The sequence below is a fragment of the Salvelinus sp. IW2-2015 genome, linkage group LG20, assembly GCF_002910315.2.
Source record: "Salvelinus sp. IW2-2015 linkage group LG20, ASM291031v2, whole genome shotgun sequence".
Taxonomy (NCBI): domain Eukaryota; kingdom Metazoa; phylum Chordata; class Actinopteri; order Salmoniformes; family Salmonidae; genus Salvelinus; species Salvelinus sp. IW2-2015.
The window spans coordinates 15764057-15782057 of NC_036860.1; the positions used below are offsets into that span (position 1 = coordinate 15764057).

At 41.8% G+C, this 18001-nt stretch overlaps 1 protein-coding gene across 1 annotated transcript in view; it reads left to right on the forward strand.

Annotated features, from left to right (window-relative positions):
- Positions 1–12880: 12880 nt before the first annotated feature.
- LOC111982062 (early endosome antigen 1) overlaps positions 12881–18001 on the forward strand; it is a 77831-nt gene continuing 72710 nt past the window's right edge. The window contains exons 1-2 of the mRNA XM_070449227.1: positions 12881–12962; positions 14249–14678. Coding sequence (XP_070305328.1) covers positions 14480–14678 — 199 coding nt within the window. The 5' untranslated portion in view covers positions 12881–12962; positions 14249–14479. The remainder of the gene's footprint in view (positions 12963–14248; positions 14679–18001) is intronic.

An 18001-nucleotide genomic window follows, 5' to 3' on the forward strand; every position in this document is an offset into this window, starting at 1 on the left:
GAAGTACAGATTGAACTTGTATTTATAATATAGTATTACAATTATCATAATTATAATGCATGTATTATGTATTTATAACACCTGGATAATGAACTTCTTTCAATAAAGCTGTCACGTTCTGACCATAGTTCTTTTGTATTTTCTTTGTTTTAATGTGGTCAGGGCGTGAGTTGGGTGGGTATGATCTATGTTTTCTGTTTCTATGTGGGGTTTCTCGTTTGGCCTGATATGGTTCTCAATCAGAGGCAGGTGTTAGTCATTGTCTCTGATTGGGAACCATATTTAGGTAGCCTGTGTTCTATTGTGTTTTGTGGGTGGTTGTCTTCAGTCTTTGTGTGTCTGCACCAGATAGAACTGTTTCGGTTTTCACTTTTGTTGTTTTGTATTTTGAAGTGTTCTGTTTTTTGATTTTTATTAAATTAAGATGAACACTAACCACGCTGCGCTTTGGTCCTCTCCTTCCACCGACGAAAGCCGTTACAAAAGCGTTTCACATTCTCCACTGGTTGAAATTAAGTATCTCATTGAAATACTATCCTGTGTCCTCAGATTAATGCAGATGAAGGGAGTTAGATTTGCATAGGTTTTTTTCTTTCTGTATACATGAATTACAAATCACCCTTTAAATAATGTTTCTAGTCTATTGCATAGTTACAATGTGTAATCATTGATGTCTCAGGAGCAGGAGTGGTAAACACTGTTGAAGTGTATAATTGCAATACATACATGCAGACACAGCATCATTCAAAGAATGGAGTTTGATACACCTGGTATTGGATATGACTGAAAAAGAATGTCTCAGAGATTCATACCTGAACCACACCTTTATTTGCCAAGGAAGAGTACATGATCAGTGAATATATTCAATGTACAGGCTACAATGTGTGGATCTCATGCGTGGTAATAACTACAGTACATAGGACTTGCATCCCTGGCACAATAAAGTTATTATATTCTACTCAATCCATAGGCTTCATTAATAATGCAATTCAGACTTGAAGTTGATACAACAAATATGATAGCTGAGGTTCTTAGATTGGTCTGAAAATTAGTTCAGAACCTAACGTTTTGGGGTCCATACACAGATTGGCTACATACTGTAGCTAGCTACACATCCATAGGCATAGTTATTTTTATCCTCCACTCCACAAGAAGCAAGTAAATAGTTAGCTAACATTAGCTATGTTACTTCAGCTGCATTGCACAGCAAAGCAAGCTTACACAATTGTACATTCAATTTGCAGTAAATGCTTTAGCTAGCTAGATTCTTTACATCCACTGTTTCCCAAGACGACAGCCTGGTTTGCTTTGTTTTCTCAGGAGTCCCTAAAACATTAAACAACACGAATTACAATGTCATACTGTACTCATGTCATAACACCAGCTAGCTGGCTAATGTTAGATAGTCAGCTAACTTGCTAAATCGCGATTTTCGTAAATTAACTTTAAGATAAAAAAATATGCACAATCGTTTGTCTCTACATTAACTAACATATTCCTCTCAATTGTAAATTTTTAGCTTGACTCGTTATGATGTTATAACTACTTACATCTGCTTCCCCCGTAATGTTTAGTCAGTCTTCTTCGTTGAAGAAAGTCACCAGGGACGGGTGGCTCACATCAAATTCGTCACTGGAACCGCTCAATATGATTGGTCATATAAAAACCTTGGGACCCAAATGCATAATGAGTGCTCTAACTCCCCCCTGTGGTGGTCTGGAGCAATGAAGCCGTGACGCTGGGTACCTCTAAGTCCTGCGGTGGAAGCAACTTTTAAAGGAGGAACCACTGTATATATACGGTAGCTATAGATAGTAACCTACAGTGCATAATGAAACAATCCCTAGTAAGCTAGTGTTGTGAGGAGGGACTGACTGTATTATTTGGCATTAAAAGACTGGTTTTACGCACCACAACTTTCTATCCAAGCTGGGACATGCAGATTCAGGTAGGCTATACAGGACAGTTGTATATACACTGCTCAAAAAAATAAAGGGAACACTAAAATAACACATCCTAGATCTGAATGAAAGAAATATTCTTATTAAATACTTTTTTCTTTACATAGTTGAATGTGCTGACAACAAAATCACAACAAATTATCAATGGAAATCAAATTTATCAACCCATGGAGTCTGGATTTGGAGTCACACTCAAAATTAAAGTGGAAAACAACACTACAGGCTGATCCAACTTTGATGTAATGTCCTTAAAAACAGTCAAAATGAGGCTCAGTAGTGTGTGTGGCCTCCACGTGCCTGTATGACCTCCTACAACGCCTGGGCCATGCTCCTGATGAGGTGGCGGATGGTCTCCTGAGGGATCTCCTCCCAGACCTGGACTAAAGCATCCGCCAACTCCTGAACAGTCTGTGGTGCAACGTGGCGTTGGTGGATGGAGCGAGACATGATGTCCCAGATGTGCTCAATTGGATTCAGGTCTGGGGAACGGGCGGGCCAGTCCATAGCATCAATGCCTTCTTCTTGCAGGAACTGCTGACACACTCCAGCCACATGAGGTCTAGCATTGCATTGCATTAGGAGGAACGCAGGGCCAACCACACCAGCATATGGTCTCACAAGGGGTCTGAGGATCTCATCTCGGTACCTAATGGCAGTCAGGCTACCTCTGGCGAGCACATGGAGGGCTGTGCGGCCCCCCAAAGAAATGCCACCCCACACCATGACTGACCCACCGCCAAACTGGTCATGCTGGAGGATGTTGCAGGCAGCAGAATGTTCTCCACGGCGTCTCCAGACTCTGTCACGTCTGTCACATGTGCTCAGTGTGAACCTGCTTTCATCTGTGAAGAGCACAGGGCGCCAGTGGCGAATTTGCCAATCTTGGTGTTCTCTGGCAAATGCCAAACGTCCTGCACGGTGTTGGGCTGTAAGCACAACCACCACCTGTGGACGTCGGGCCCTCATACCACCCTCATGGAGTCTGTGTCTGACCGTTTGAGCAGACACATGCACATTTGTGGCCTGCTGGAGGTCATTTTGCAGGGCTCTGGCAGTGCTCCTCCTGCTCCTCCTTGCACAAAGGCGGAGGTAGCGGTCCTGCTGCTGGGTTGTTGCCCTCCTACGGCCTCCTCCACGTCTCCTGATGTACTGGCCTGTCTCCTGGTAGCGCCTCCATGCTACCATGAGCAGTGTATATAAAAAAAAATGAATTGGTAGCTTATTAGTATGCTGTTGAATCGAACATTTATTTTACAATCTACATTGTTTGAATTCCTAACTTTAATTAGCCTACTGAACAATTAAAACTTCTTAGGGCTAGGGTCCTTTTTTCTCAATTTTCTCCTGACTGTAAACTGCCTGTTGCTCAGGCCCTGAAGCCAAGATATGCATATAATTGGTACCATTGGAAAGAAAACACTTCGACGTTTGTAGAAATGTTAAAATAATGTAGGAGACTATAACACAATAGATATGGTAGGAGAAAATCCAAAGAWTTTTTTTTCTTTTTGAGAGACCATGCTCTTACAATGGAAAGTATAAGGGCATTCTGAATTCTAGCTCCCAGGATGCAATTCCTATGGATTCCACAGGGTGTCAGCAGTCTATGTTCAAGGTTTCAGGCTTGTAACTTTCAAAACGAATAAGAATAAGGAGTTTTAGTACCGGGACACAGTCTTGGAAATTCGTGATTGGGCGAGCTAAAATCGGTTTCCTATTGAACATACTTCTTTCCGTAAGAAATATTATAGATTGATTACATTTTAGAGTATCTGAGGAGTCAATAGAAACGTATTTTGACTTTTAACTTCATTAGCATACTGGTTATTGTTCGGAATTTTGGATGACTGATGTGCCCAAAGTAAACTGCCTGTTGCTCAGGCCCAGAAGCTAGGATATGCATATACTTGGTAGCATTGGATAGAACACACTTCTAAAACTGTTAAAATAATGTCTGTGAGTATAACAGAACTGATATGGCAGGCAAAAACCTGAGGAAAATACATCCAGATTTTTTTTTGAGGTCACAGGCCATTTCAACGCTAACCTATGGGAAATACAAATAGATAGGACCCATATTGCCGTTCCTATGGCTTCCACTAGATTGTAGTTTTTCCAAGGTGTCTCTCATTAGAAATGTAGTCTTGTTGGCGTGTAAATGAGGTGCGCACTCTTCGTTATTTATCTTCCCTATTGAACATACTATTCTCCGTCTAAAATATTATTGTTTATTTAGATATTAGAATAACTGAGGATTCATTAGAAACATCATTTGACTTTTTTGGACAAACTTTACAGGTAACTTTTTGGATTTGTTCGTATGCATGTTGAACGAGTGGATTACTGAATCAAGCGCCAACTAAACAGACATTTTTGGGATATAAAGAAGGACTTTATCGAACAAAACAACCATTCATTGTGTAGCTGGGACCCTTGGAATTGCAAACAGAGGAAGATCTTCAAAGGTAAGTGATTTATTTAAATCGCTATTTGTGATGTTTTGATGCCTGTGCTGGTTGAAAAAGTATTTTGATGTAGGGCGCTGTCCTCAGATAATCGCATGGTATGCTTTCGCCGTGAAGCTTTTTTGAAATCTGACAACGCGGTTGGTTGGATTAATAAGAAGTTAAGCTTTTAAATGATGTATGACACTTGTATTTTCATGAATGTTTAATATTACGATTTTTATATTTTGAACTTCTCTTTGCAATTTCACCGGATGTTGTCGTAGGTGTCCCGCTAGCGGTTCATGCGCTTTAACAAAGTTTAGCGGTAGATTTCGGATTCCTTTCTCTGCATGTTGAAAGAGTGGATCACTCAAATCGATGGCACCAACTTAACTAGCCTTTTGGGATATAAGGAAGGATTTTATCTCACAAAACGACACTACATGTTATAGCTGGGACCCTTTGGATGACAAATCAGAGGAAGATTTTCAAAAAGTAAGTGAATATTTAGTAGCTTATTGTGAATTTATGAAACCTGTGCCAGTGGAAAAATATTTTGATATGGGGCGACGTCTTCAAACAAWCGCATGGCTTTCGCTGTAATGGCTACTGTAAATCGGACAGTGCACTCAGATTAACAAGAATTTAAGCTTTCAACCGATATGAGACACTTGTATGTACCTAAATGTTTAATATCCATAATTTTAATGATTATTTATTTGAATTACGTGCCCTCCAGTTTCACCGGAGGTTGTCCCGCTAGCGGAACGCCTAGCCCTATTTATTACATTGCCGCCAACCAGCAGTCTACATGTCAGCATTGTGAGACCATGTATAGCTGCCTGAAATGTTAGGCTTAACATGAGAAAATGACAACCAAATAGGCCTACCAATGAACATGTATCCATTAGCTAAAGCAAAGCTATAGGCTACATGCCCTGACACCACAAAAAGTCTATCATCCATTCGATAGGCAGCCACATAGACATGGGTTAACAGCCTTGTTCAGGAGCAGAACGACAGATTTTTACCTCCTCAGCTCAACAGATTTTACCTCGTCAGCTCGGGGATTCGATCAGCAATCTTTCGGTTACTGGCCCAACGCTCTAACCACAAGGCTACCTACAAAAAGCCATTTACTTTCATATCACATCAAAACAATTTCACAAATGCAAAATATACACTTACTGTTTTAACTGGCTTTATCACAGTTTCAGCCGACAGTATTTTTCAGTTACAACACGTTTCTGTCAGCCTTCTTCCATTACACACAGACGTTCAGAGCATACTAGATAGCTAATAAACACAGGTGGTCCCTCTGTCTTCCGTTAACACGTGCAGTAACATGGAGATATGGCCATGTGGGAACACTAACCATAACCTTCAATTTAACCTTTTGTTTTTTGAAGATAATGTCCTTTTACTTCCAAAACCGTACCTCAAGCCATGCGTGTTAATGTTCAGACCGAGCGCCAGGGCTTTCAATGAAACTCCCCCGTACAGAAGATGCCTTTCGTCCAATGCCACTTGTGTAATGTAATGGAACTGAGAGTAATGATCAAGAGCAACAATAAGTGTATATTTTTTATTTGAAAGATAAGGGGCATATGTTTCGGAAACCAGTTTGAAAGCGATGATTATTGATTTTTTTTTCTTCCCTTTTTCTCCCCAATTTCGTGGTATCCAATTGGTAGTGTCTACTGTCTTGTCTCATCGCTGCAACTCCCGTACAGACTCGGGAGAGGCGAAGGTCGAGAGCTATGCGCACTCCGAAACACAACCCAACCAAGCTGCACTGCTTCTTGACACAACGCACATCCAACCCGGAAGCCAGCCGCACCAATGTGTTCGGAGGAAACACTGTACACCTAGCAACCTGGTCAGCGTGCACTGCGCCCGGCCCGCCACAGGAGTCACTAGTGCGCAATGAGACAAGGATATCCCTGCCGGCCAAACCCTCCCTAACCCGGACGACGCTGGGCCAATTGTGCGCCAAATGTGCGCCGCCCCATGGGCCTCCCAGTCGCGGCCGGATGCGGCAGAGCCTGCTCGAACCCAGAATCTCTGGTGGCTCAGCCTTAGACCACTGCGCCACCCGGGAGGCCCCGATTATTTACTTTTCTAAACATTAAAACACAGCGTCAGATTTTGGTTCACATGGAGCCATATGTGAGCGAATGTAACCGCTGAAAACCTTGTATATGGAGAAGGGTTTTGGAGAGCTACAAAACAAACCCCAGACATCCTTCTTGGCAAGAGCTCTCAAATTATGCAAATGACACTCTCCATTTCTAAAGACATTCTATCATAACTCAGGATAAGACCCAGATGCAGACAGCTAGAATCACAGATGTTTATTGACCCAAACATGGGGCAGGCACAAGACAGGTCAAGGGCAGGCAAAGGTCCGTAATCTAGGGCAGAGTCAATAAGGTACAGAACAGCAGGCAGGCTCGGGGTCAGGGCAGGCAGAAGTTCGTAATCGGGTCAGAGTCAGGCAAGTACAGAACGGCAGGCAGGCTCGCGACCAAGGCTGGCAGAATGGTCAGATCCAGGGAAACTAGGAAACAGAAACTTGAGAAAGCAGGAAGATGGGAAAGCACGCTGGTAAGACCTGACAAGACAAGATGAACTGGCAGACAAACAGAGAACACAGGTATAAAGACACAGGGGATAATGGGGAAGATAGGTGACACCTGGAGCGGGGTGGAGACAAGCACAAAGACAGGTGAAACCGATCAGGGTGTGACACATTCAGATGCATATTTATTGATTTAGTGGTATACCATTTTGTTGTTTATTACTTATAACATTTTATTCGTCACATACTTCGTAAACTACAGGTCACTTACGGGCCCTTCTCAACAATGCAGAGAGAAAGAAAAGAGAAATAATAGAAAAGTGAAACACATAATAATAGATACACAATGAGTAATGATGACTTGACTATATACAAGGGGTACCGGTACCACGCGAATGTTTTTCTTTTTTAAATTGAGCCTTTATTTAACTAGCTAAGTCAGTTAAGAACACATTCTTATTTACAATGACGACCTAGGAACAGTGGGTTAACTGCCTTGTTCAGGGGCAGAATGACAGATTTTTACCTTGTCAGCTCAGAGATTTGATCTAGGAACCTTTTGGTTACTGGCCCAACGCTCTAACCACTAGGCTACCTGCCGCACCAGGGGTACAAGTTAATTGAGGTAGATATGTACAGTGCATTTGGAAAGTATTCAGACCCCTTCCCTTTATCCACATTTTGTTACGTTACAGCCTTATTGTAAAATGGATTAAATTACTTTTTTCCCCTCAACAATCTACACACAATACCCCATAATGACAKAGCAAAAACATGTTTTTAGAAATTTTTGCAAAAAAAACTGAATAACCGTATTTATTCAGAACCTTTGCTATGAGACTCGAAATTGAGCTCAGGTGCATCCTGTTTCCATTGGTTATCCTTGATATGTTTCTACAGCTTGATTGGAGTTCACCTGTGTTAAATTCAATTGATTGGAGATGATTTGGAAAGGCACACACCTGTCTATATAAGGTCCCACAGTTGACAATGTATGTCAGAGCAAAAACCAAGCCACGAGGTCGAAGTACAGAGCTCCAGAGTTCATCTGTGGAGATGGAAGAACCTTCCAGAAGGACAACCATCTCTGCAGGACTCRACCAATCAGGCCTTTATGGTACAGTGGCCAGACAGAAGCCACTCCTCATTAAAAGGCACATGACAGCCCCACTTGGAGTTTGCCAAAAGGCACCTAAAGGACTCTCAGAACATGAAAAACAAGATTATCTGGTCTGATGAAACTAAGATTAAACTCTTTGGCCTGAATGCCAAGTGTCACGTCTCGAGGAAACCTGGCACCATGCACGGTGGTGGCAGCATCATGTTGTGGGGATGTTTTTCAGTGGCAGGGACTGGGAGACTAGCCAGGATCGAGGGAAAGATGAACAGAGCGAAGGACAGAGAGACCCTTGATGAAAACCTGCTCCAGAGTGCTCAGGACCCAAGAATGGGCCAAAGGTTCACCTTCCAACAGGGCAACAACCCTAATCATACAGTCAAGACAACACAGGAGTGGCTTCGGTACTCTGAAGTCTCTGAATGTCCTTGAGTGGCCCAGCCAGAGCCTGGACTTGAACCCGATTGAGCATCTCTGGAGAGACCTGAAAAGAATATTAAAAAACAGTTTTTGCTTTGTCGTTATGGGGTATTGTGTGTAGATTGATGAGGGGGAAAAAACGATTTAATCCATTTTAGAATAAGGCTGTAACGTAACAAAATTTGGAAAAAGTCAAGGGTCTGAATACTTTCCGAATGCACTGCACTTACAACTAGGAATAAAGTGACATATAGTAAACAGTAGTGGTAGCGAATGTGATGAGTCAAAAAAGTGAGTGCAAAGAGGGTCAATGCAGATTGTCTGGGTTGCTATGTGGTTGTCTAGTTAACTAACTATTAGTTAGTCTTATGGCTTGGGGTAGAAGCTGTTTAGGGTCCTGTTGGTCTCAGACTTGGTGCATTGGTACTGCTTACCGTGCGATATCGGAGAGAAGTCTATGACTTGGGTGGCTGGAGTCTGATAATTTCTAGGACCTTCCTCTGACGCCGCCTGGTATAGAGGCTCTGGATGGCAGGGAGCTTGGCCCCAGTGATGTACTGGGAAGTCCAAACTACCCTCTGTAGTGCCTTGTGGTCAGATGCCAAGCTGTTGCCATAGCAAGCGGTGATGCAGCCAGTCAAGATGCTCTCAATAGTGCAGCTGTAGAACGTTTGGAGCATCTAAGGGCCCAAGCCAAATATTTTCAGCCTCCTGAGGGGGAAGATGCGTTGTTGTGCCCTTTTCACAACTGTGTTGGTGTGTTTGGACCGTGATAGATCCTTAGTGATATGGACACAAGTTTTCGAACCGCTCCACTACATCCCCGTCAATGTGAGTGGGGTCGTGCTTGGTAGGACCTCACCAGACATCACCGGCAACAACGTTGCCTATGGTCACAAACCCATCGTCGCTGGACCAGACAGGACTGGCAAAAAGTGCTCTTCACCGACAAGTCGCGGTTTTGTCTCACCAGGGGTGATGGTCGGATTCGCGTTTATGGTCGAAGGAATGAGCGTTACACCGAGGCCTGTACTCTGGAGCGGGATCGATTTGGAGGTGGAGGGTCCGTCATGGTCTGGGGCGGTGTGTCACAGCATCATCGGACTGAGCTTGTTGTCATTGCAGGCAATCTCAACACTGTGTGTTACAGGGAAGACATCCTCCTCCCTCATGTGGTACCCTTTCTGCAGACTCACCCTGACATGACCCTCCAGCATGACAATGCCACCAGCCATACTGCTCGTTCTTTGCGTGATTTCCTGCACGACAGGAATATCAGTGTTCTGCTATGGCCATCGAAGAGCCAATATCTCAATCCCATTGAGTATGTCTGAGACCTGTTGGATTGGAGGGTGAGGGCTAGGGCCATTCCCCCCAGAAATGTCCGGGAACTTGTAGGTGCCTTTGTGGAAGAGTGGGGTAACATCTCACAGCAAGAACTGGCAAATCTGGTGCTGTCCATGAGGAGGAGATGCTCTGCAGTACTTAATGCAGCTGGTGGTCACACCAGATACTGACTGTTACTTTTGATTTTGACCCCCCCCCCTTTGTTCAGGGACACATTATTCCATTTCTGTTAGTCACATGTCTGTGGAACTTGTTCAGTTTATGTCTCAGTTGTTGAATGTTGTTATGTTCATACAATATTTACACATGTTAAATTTGCTGAAAATAAACGCAGTTGACAGTGAGAGGATTTTTTTTTTTTTTGCTGAGTTTATGACCTTTCCACCTCACACACTGCTCCTTTAGTTAATTTTTTATTTCCCTTTTTGGCACTGGAATAATAACACCATTTTAAAATAAAGATTGGGAGAATAAAATAACATAAAATAACTTTTTAGTGAATGTTAATCACTTATTTTTGGGCATATGAAATTCATCTGCCCTCTGTTCTCACTTCCTCCATCCATCTCCTCTCTTTTCTCTCTTCTCTCTCTACGCTAAGCCTTGGATGTCCTGGTGAGAGCAGAGCAGGGTGAAAAAAACAACACAGACACAGTATTACGCCACAGATAACCTTATCTGTGTTGACACCAAGTAGACAATCATTGGATTAGAGGAAAATACACACACACTGCTGATGGCTCCCTCTAGTGTAATAAGTCTTAAACTGCAGCTACCCAAATGAGCCTTTGAAACTGTGGCCAAGTGTGGTGGCTTTTGGGGAAAAGGGTTTTGATTTAGATCCTAATTGGAATGTTCCTCCTGTGCCTCTCACTCCTCATTTACCCAGTCAATATTCTATATACAATTTAGCAGACACTTTATACCAAGCGCTTTACATTAGTGCTTGTATACATTTTCCCATGTGTMGCGCCAGCGGGAATCTAATCCACTATCCTGACTGAAGAGTTGCAAGCGCTATGCTCTACCAATTTTAGCCACATCAGTGAGTAAGCCTCTCTGACTTAGACTAGATACAGGTCCCCTCAGTTCAAGTTCAATGCTGATGGGCTTTCTGGATTTTAGTGTTTAGCAAGGGTTAAAGCCTTTAACACAGATATTTAATGGAAATATAACCAACCCCCTCTTGTCTTGTTCTTCCTGAGTCTCTCTATCTCTCTTTCTCGCTCCCCATGTCCTTCATCGCTCACTCACTGTCTCCCTGTTCCTCTCTCATCCTTGTTTCCTTGTACTTTAAGTGTCATTAGGCTGTAAATCTGAAGGAATCTATGCTTAATCCAGTAAGACTGTAATGTAGTGTGTCAACTCTGTCTGAACAGGATTAAAGTGGGGGTGTTAATGTGTTTGTGTGTGCATGTATGCGTGTGCACCAAGGTGTGTGTCTGTGTGCAGCATGATTGGTGTGTCTACTTGAGTACCTGACTTTTTGTGTGTGGCTCTGTATCCCAAACACTGACTCAATGGCATACTTGTGAATTCTTGTAATCTAAATTCGGATTTCTTTGTTCGACATTACCGATATTTAAGGATTGTTTGGTCTTGGTCATTCCTCATTTGAGATAGAGATCTATTGTGGCTGGTGTGGATTATTGTGGACATCTCTTCTGGGCTAACCACTTTTCTGAGACCAGGCAATGTCCAGGAAACAGAAGTAAGAAATCTGAATATTTAGATGTAGACATGGGAATATTGTAGGGTTAGAAAAGGGAATTGGACTCTATTTGTGTAGATATGAGTTAAATTAGTTTCCAAGCTTTAGAGGTCTTGTCATGATAATAGTCCAACATAATGCTTTTTATTTCTGAATGTTAAATGTGCATGGGACACTTTGTAACTGTAGGAGCGATACTTTCTTATTGTGATCAGCAGGACAGTCTGGATGTCATTGAAACTATGTCTATCTAAAGACTATTTGACGGCAGCGTCTGAAAGTCTGTGACTCAAACCTTAAGGTTTGCTTGTCTGGAGTATGTCTGGCATATCACTCTAAGTGACTATAATCTATTAAGAAAACAAACACATAAAAGGAATTCACAGTAAACAAAATTCTCACAATAACTTCTACATATGACTGAAAGTTGTTTGATGTGATGTGAACCTCTTTACCACTAATGAAATGTTCATTTAAAGCCTTAATCCTCTTTAGGGCTAATTTAGTTCTATACGTAATGCTATTCCAGTCTGGATGCCAGCCATTTTGTTAGGATAGCAATGCCTTCTTGACCTCAGTGGCCTTTTAATTCTTTATCATTACCACTGATTTACATCAGAACTGGCTGTTGCTGAAGGGTTTGTTCCAAACGTGATCCAAACCATTGGAATAGTCCCAGAATTGCAAACTCCACCCATCCTGCACACGATAAAGCTTAATATGAATCAAGTGCACCTCAAGTATACAATAATACATTTGAAAACATTACACATGAAACAGTAATGTCTATCTGTTTCCTCTCCAGTCTACATCTGCATTTACACTGGCAGCCCAATTCTGATCTTTTTATTCACTAATAGTTTTTTTTTTACCAATCAGATCAGCTTTTATGCCAATAATTTAAAAGATCAGAATTGTGCTGCCTGTGTAAACACAGCCTATGCGTTTATGTCAGCAATCTAGATCTCAAGAGTTTAATCCAAGGTAGTCAACACTACTCTCCTGCCAAAGGCTACTGACTAATCCACTGGTTAGCTACTGAAGCTGACCTCTATAAACTTGACTACACATTGTTATACAATATATATAATTAACTGTTAGACTCTGAAAACGCACTAGCCTATACACAGAAACAAACAGTTGGAGATCAGCCATGCTCAACATTCCGGCTTGTTGTATGCAGCTGGTTGTGTGTGCTGTCTGTTTTGTGTGTGTTTTTTGTGTGTATATATTTAAATTGATACCGTGTTGTTTGTGTGTGTAGGTTTCTAACTATGTGTTTTTCTCAAGCAGGTGGCAGGAGGCCCTCGTTGTATACCCCAAGACCCACAAACTGACACAGAAGAAGAAGAGGAAAGTGGACACACCCACATTCCAGGTAGACCCTGTCTTTCGACTCATCATAACACAACCACAGATACTGTAAACCCGCCTTCTTTTCCTCATTGTTCTACCTCTATAGCTTTGTCAACAACATGGTGAGATGATGTCTAGTACAGTATGTCCAATGCTGGGATGAATTCTATATACACAATACAACTTGTGTATATAGCTGAAACTACACACCGGATGTTGTGGGATGTAGACTCATCTTGACAGACTACTTGAGGTCTGAAAAGGTTGGAAAAACATTTGGAGTGAACTAAAGAGTTTGTTTATGACTGCATCAGTAGCAGAGTCAGGACTTTCCTGGCAGCAGGCTGGAGCCAATTGATTTCACCCTGCTTTATAAATGGTGCAGCCACAGATAGATGGGCCCTACTGATTGATTATTGTGTGTGTGTGTGTGTGTGTGTGTGTGTGTGTGTGTGTGTACTTGGTGAGGTTGCAGCTCTCAAGATTTGCACATCTCCCAATGGCATTCCGTCTTCCTAGAACGTCTGTCTGACAATCCTGTGCTCTAGTGTAATTAAGCTTTAGTCAGACTGTGTGTGTGTTATACAGTATGTGATTTACACTTGCTCGTGTGTGTGTGTGTGTGTGTGTGTGTGTGTGTGTTTGTGTGTGTGTTGTGTGTGTGTGTGTGTGGTTTGTGTTTGTTTTTTGGTGTTGTTGGTGTGTGTTGTGTGGGAGTGGACTTTTAGCGTTGTTTGGTCAGCCGGCTTTGGGTACGAAGTGTGATTAAAGGCCCAGTCAGATGGTCACATTAACAGAATTAGCTGCAGCGATCTGATCAGGATTAAAGGACACTCCCCTCCCAGGCTGATGGGATTGAGAGGCGGAGGAGCAGCCGTGTCCCAAACGGCACCCCATTCCCTATATAGTGAAATAATTTTGACCTGGGTCCATACGTTGCCATTTGGGACGCACACAGGGGATGTGGTGCTGCTCCATGGGACATTAAACTATATGAGGGGGAGGAGCTAACTGGACTACATAGGGGATTAGGTGTGTGATTGGAAGAGACGAGGGATGTGGTCAAGGCAGATGGGAAACAGTTTACATTGGTGGTCCAGTGGTAGCAGTTGGAGTCTCCACAGATTTTATTGAAATGTACTTCTGCATCCTCATCATTCCTCGTCCTTTTCTCCCTCTTATTTGTCTGTTTCTGAGTGGCTCACATTATCTCTCGCTCTGACTCAATCTCTGTCTGCCTTTCAATCTCTCTCTCTCCTTCTCTTACCTCTTTATTTCTTTCTTTCTCTCTCTCACTCTTCCTTCCAGGAACCCGGGCCAGCTAGGGTGGCTGTGACCAGTGGAGTTGACCAGCCGGGCATCAGCAGGAAAAATACTGTTAGCATTAAAAGTAACAGCAGTGCTACTAGCGGCAGTGCTGGAAGCGCTAATGGTAGCTACAGCAGTTGCCCTAGCTGTAGCATCAGTAAAAGCGCTAGCAGCAAAAGTAGCGACAGTGTCAGCGGTAGCACTAGCCGACGCGGCAGTGCTTGCAAAGCCATGGTGGAGAAGACTCCGACAGGTCGGTCTTGGCGGTGCCGGGAGGAACAACAGCAGAGGATAGGAGGCGGGAGAAGAACGCTCCCCAGCAGCCGCAGTTCTCCATCCATCAGCACCTCCTCCTCTCTCTGCTCTTTGTCTCCCTCCATGAGTGGCAGCGCTTCCCTCGACCAGCTCAGTCAAACCATCTCCAGAGACGGTAAGAGCAAACACATGGTCCATTGTTTGTTTTATTGGTGGCCCACTCTGATCATATAAATAATGACAAACTTTTATGGTTTTTGTGGCTTTAATGTGTGTTCATACTTGTTTTTCTATGCAATGGAGTGCTGTGAGTGTTTTTGTTTGTGCATCTGTTTTATGTGAGAGAGTTGTGTGTGAGGTGATTTTTGTTACTTTATGGTATTGTGTTAACTTTATGTAAACTGTGCTATGCCACCTTTTTGTTAAGAGAGGATGTTCTTGGGACATGTTATACACAGGTATGTCAAAAAATCGACAGAGTTAACCAAAGTGGAAAGATTTATTACAGATAAGAGGCAATACATACAATTCATAAGATAGGTCACCACAATTTGAACAGACTAACTGTCTGGAACTACAGCTTAGAGGGCACACACAATGAATTAGCAGCAGGGCAAGAAATAACACCAAGTTTCCAAGACTCAAGCCTTGCATGTAAAACTCTTCTAGGAGAACATTATGTACATTTTTATAAAGTATATTCACACTTGTTGTAAAATGGCACACTGGAGATTAAACACTGAAAGATGATAACACACTTTGTGATAATTGGAATACAAAAGCACACACGTGAATTCATAAGACTGCTACTCTATAACCAAAATAGGCCCTCCAAAAGGCAGCCAGCCCTGAAGGTCTCTGGAGAAGGGGTGACAAAATAAGACAAACATATAAACACATAACAAAGAACAATTTGACTAGTCCGCCTGCCAAGGCAGCCCCAACTCTTTTGCCTCAATACCAGCTCATTCGCTTCGACAAAGAAAAACTACATCTAACATATGTAAGGGACACGCCTTTATGCTGCCGACTCAAGAAAATGCTTCAAACTGTAATCAGTCAACCTACCAGGGTAGCTACAAACAGCACAGGAATGAACTCATCAATCAGTATTGATCACATCTTTACTAATGCTGCAGAAATGAGCTTGAAGGCAGTATCCAGATCCATCGGATGTAGTAATCACAATATAGTAGCCATATCTAGGAAAACCAAAGTTCCAAAGGCTGGGCCTAATATAGTGTATAATATAGTGTCATACAAAACGTTTTGTAGTGATTCCTATGTTATTGATGTAAAGACTATATGTTGGTCAGTGGTGTGTAATGAGGAGAAAACAGACACTGCACTTGACACATTTATGAAATTGCTCATTTTAGTTGCTAACAAGCATGCACCCATTAAGAAAATTACTAAGCTTTGGAACACCTTAAATGAAATTCTGGTAAAAAAGGCAAACTCAGCTCCATCATTCATTGAATCAGATGGCTCATTAATCAGAAAACCAACTGATATTTCCAACTACTTTWATGATTTTTTTAATCGGCAAGATTAGCAAATTTAGGCATGACATGCCAGCAACAAATGCTGACATTACACATCCAAGTATATTTGACCAAATTATGAAAGACAAGCATTCTAATTTTAAATTCCATAAAGTTAGTGTGGAAGAGGTGCATTTTTGTTGTTGTTGTCTATCAACAATGACAAGCCACCAGGGTCTGACAACTTGGATGGAAAATTACTGAGGATAATAGCGAATGATATTGCCACTCCTATTTGTCATATTTTCAATTTAAGTCTCTAGAATGTTTGTGCCCCCGGGCTTGAAGGGATGCAAAAGTCATTCCGCTACCTAAGAATAGTAAAGCCCCCTTTACTGGCTCAAATAGACAACCAATCAGTCTGTTACTAACCCTTAGTAAACTTTTGGAGAAAAAAAATGTTTTTTTGTTTGACCAGATACAATGCTATTTTACAGTACACAAATTGACAAACTTTCAGCATGCTTATAGAGAAGGACATTCTACAAGCACAGCACTTACACAAATGACTGATGTTTGGCTGAGAGAAATTGATGATAAAAAGATTGTGGGGGCTGTTTTGTTAGACTTCAGTGCGGCTTTTGTCATTATCGATCATAGTCTGCTGCTGGCAAAACTGATGTGTTATGACTTTATACACCCTGCTATATTCTGGATAAAGAGTTACCTGTCTAGCAGAACACAGAGGGGGTTCTTTAATGGGAGCCTCTCCAACATAATCCAGGTAGAATGAYGAATTCCCCAAGGCAGCTGTCTAGGCCCATTACTTTTTTCAATCTTTAGTAATGGTTTTCCTCAAAGCCAGTGGAAATTCAGAGTGTCTATGCAAGCACATTTGGTGATACACAAAGCAACTCAAACAGTATTGAAATTGCATCAATGATGTCCATTTTTTTAATACATCTCCTGTTTGGCATGTCTCTTGTTATGCGGTTCACAGCAACACTGACGGATGTGTTGACATGTTTTGAAGGACCCTTCCTCCCATTTTGTTTCATGCTGGCTGAAGACCGGAACACCAGACAAAGATGACAGGGGAGACATAAATATCTGTGCCATAGATGATAGTGTAAACTTTGAATTATATTTGCTGACACCCTACATTCAAATTTTGGCACAAGTATAGTAACTTTTGAGCTATATAAACCACATCCCTCTGCAAACAAGTCTTCTCCGATGTTGGTTACAAGAGGGTACTTTTTAAACTAGGTTACCGTATCCCCTTAATAATCCCGCCTCCTAAATAAGTGTTTGACATGTGGGAGGGGACTAATAACTAAATGATCAAACTTTATCAATGTATAAGCAAGTAATTTTTCATACTTTGATCATCATACTTTGATCTGGTTTCATCCAAATATAATTTTTGATTTTGACTGTTCATGACCTATGTTAAAAATCTGCGTTGTGTTGGAATGGTGTGAGTGTGAATATAAAAATATTCATGCAAGTAGAGTGCTGATTGGCCATCTCTTCCTCCTCTAGACCGCCAATTGGCTCATCCTCCTGAGGAGTATTACATCATACTCTATGAGGAAATATCAAGCATTTTTGAAACGGTCGGGTTTTTTGTGTTTATTCCCCTCCAATTTATGCTTTGGTCACATAGAAGTATAGAACGAGTCAACAACATTAATTGGGTATGAGTTAACAGAATATACACTTTAAAAAATAAGATTTTCACCAGGCAGTTACAGTGCCTTCCACATTTTGTTATTGCAGCCTTAATTCCAAATGGATTAAATCTATTTTTTTTCTCACCCATCTACACACAATATCCCATAATGACAAAGTGAAACATGTTTTAATAAAGAATTCTAGCAATTTTGGAAAATGTGATACAGAAATATCTAATTTACATAAGTATTCACACAACTGAGTCAATACTTTGTAGATTCCCCTGTATCTTCGTAGTGACTGGGTCTATTGATACATCATCCAAAGTGTAATTAAT